The 1,640-nt window shown below is 58.6% G+C and overlaps 1 protein-coding gene across 1 annotated transcript; it reads left to right on the top strand.

Moving 5' to 3' along the window:
* Window positions 1-650: 650 nt before the first annotated feature.
* Window positions 651-1,640, top strand: LOC112408148 (tumor-associated calcium signal transducer 2-like). The gene is given in 1 exon segment (XM_024757723.1): window positions 651-1,640. A coding segment is annotated over 1 exon segment (990 nt).

Raw genomic sequence — 1,640 nt, 5'->3', positions numbered from 1 at the left:
AAGTTGGATTATTAATCTAACCTAGAGTATTATTCTGAATAAGACTGCCATTCCCAGTGATTTTCCCCTTCCTTCTTGGGTTTCAGGAGGTCAAATCTCTGTTGAACTATCAATCCCAGGGGAACTTTTTGAGGCGGGAGAAGGCGCACAAGGAGTTCTTCCATAATCCTCTATCATATTTACCTGAAAATACTTTAACCCCGGCTAAATCCAGCAATGCAACTTCTTCACACCCTTATCTAGGTAGCTGAATCATGCTGATTAATTCATTGTTTCCAACTCAAATGAGCATTCACTGCCCATCGGTATTATTGCTTTTTCCCAGTAAGTTCATTTTCCCACTCTTTGAGGATGTTATTTCATATAATTTCTTCCCTCCTCAGCCCTCCAACACTCCCTGACAAAATCTCATCTCACGCCCATCCCATTATTTTCTCCCTTCTCTGTTACATCAACAATTTCCATCTTTTCACTGGACCATTCCTTGCAATTTACAAATATTCCCTAGCACCCATCCTTAAAAACATCAAAAACAAAAAGCAAAACCCGAGACACCTGGAGACCTTCTCAGACAGCGGAGCCCGAGCTCGGAAGAGGCCCCAGCGCTCGCCAGCCCGCGCCCCTTCCGCACTCCTCCGCCCCGCCCCACCATGGCCCAGGGTCCGGGCCTCGCGCTGCTTTCGCCGTCGCTGCTGCCGCCGCTCCTACTACTGGCGGCGGTGATCGACCAAGCGGCCGCGCAGGACAACTGCACGTGCCACACCAGCAAGATGACCGTGTGCGACCGGAGCGGCCCGGGTGGCCGCTGCCTGTGCTGCGTGCTCGGCTCGGGCCTGGAGGTCGACTGCTCCACGCTCACATCCAAGTGCCTGCTGCTCAAGGCGCGCGTGAGCGCCCGGAAGAGCGTCCGCGCCCTGGTACGGCCGAGCGAGCACGTGCTCCTGGACAACGACGGCCTGTTCGACCCGGACTGCGACCAGCAGGGCCGCTTCAAGGCGCGCTAGTGCAACCAGACGTCCGTGTGGTGGTGCGTGAACTCGGTGGGCATGCGCCGCACCGACAAGGGCGACCTGAGCCTGCGCTGCGACGAGCTGGTGCGCACCCACCCCATCCTCATCGACCTGCGCCACCGCCCGTCCGCCCGCGCCTTCAACCCCTCGGACCTGGAGGCCGAGCTGCGACGGCTTTTCCGGGAGCGCGACCCGCTGCACCCCAAGTTCGTGGCGGCCGTGCACTACGAGGACCCCACCATCCAGATCGAGCTGCAGCAGAACACGTCGCAGAAGGTCGCCGGCGACGTGGACATCGCCGACGCCGCGGACATCGCCGACGCCACCTACTACTTCGAGAGGGACGTCAAGAGCGAGTCGCTGTTCACCGGCCACCGCGGCCTCGACGTGCGCGTGCACGGAGAGCCCCTGCTTTTGGAGCGGACGCTCATCTACCTCCTGGATGAGAAGTCCCCCCAGTTCTCCATGAAGCGCCTCACCAGCGGCCTCATCGCCGTCATCGTGGTGGTCGTGGTGGCCCTGGTCGCCGGCGTGACCGTCCTGGTGATCACCAACCAGAGGAAGTCGGGGAAATACAAGAAGGTGGAGATGAAGGAACTGGGGGAGATGAGAAAGGAACCGAGCTTGTAG

This window comes from Neophocaena asiaeorientalis, unplaced genomic scaffold (assembly GCF_003031525.2).
Source record: "Neophocaena asiaeorientalis asiaeorientalis breed wild unplaced genomic scaffold, Neophocaena_asiaeorientalis_V1.1 scaffold327, whole genome shotgun sequence".
Taxonomy (NCBI): Eukaryota; Metazoa; Chordata; class Mammalia; order Artiodactyla; family Phocoenidae; genus Neophocaena; species Neophocaena asiaeorientalis.
The sequence above is the reverse complement of the archived record's forward strand: the minus strand, read 5'-3'. Positions and strand labels throughout refer to the sequence as shown.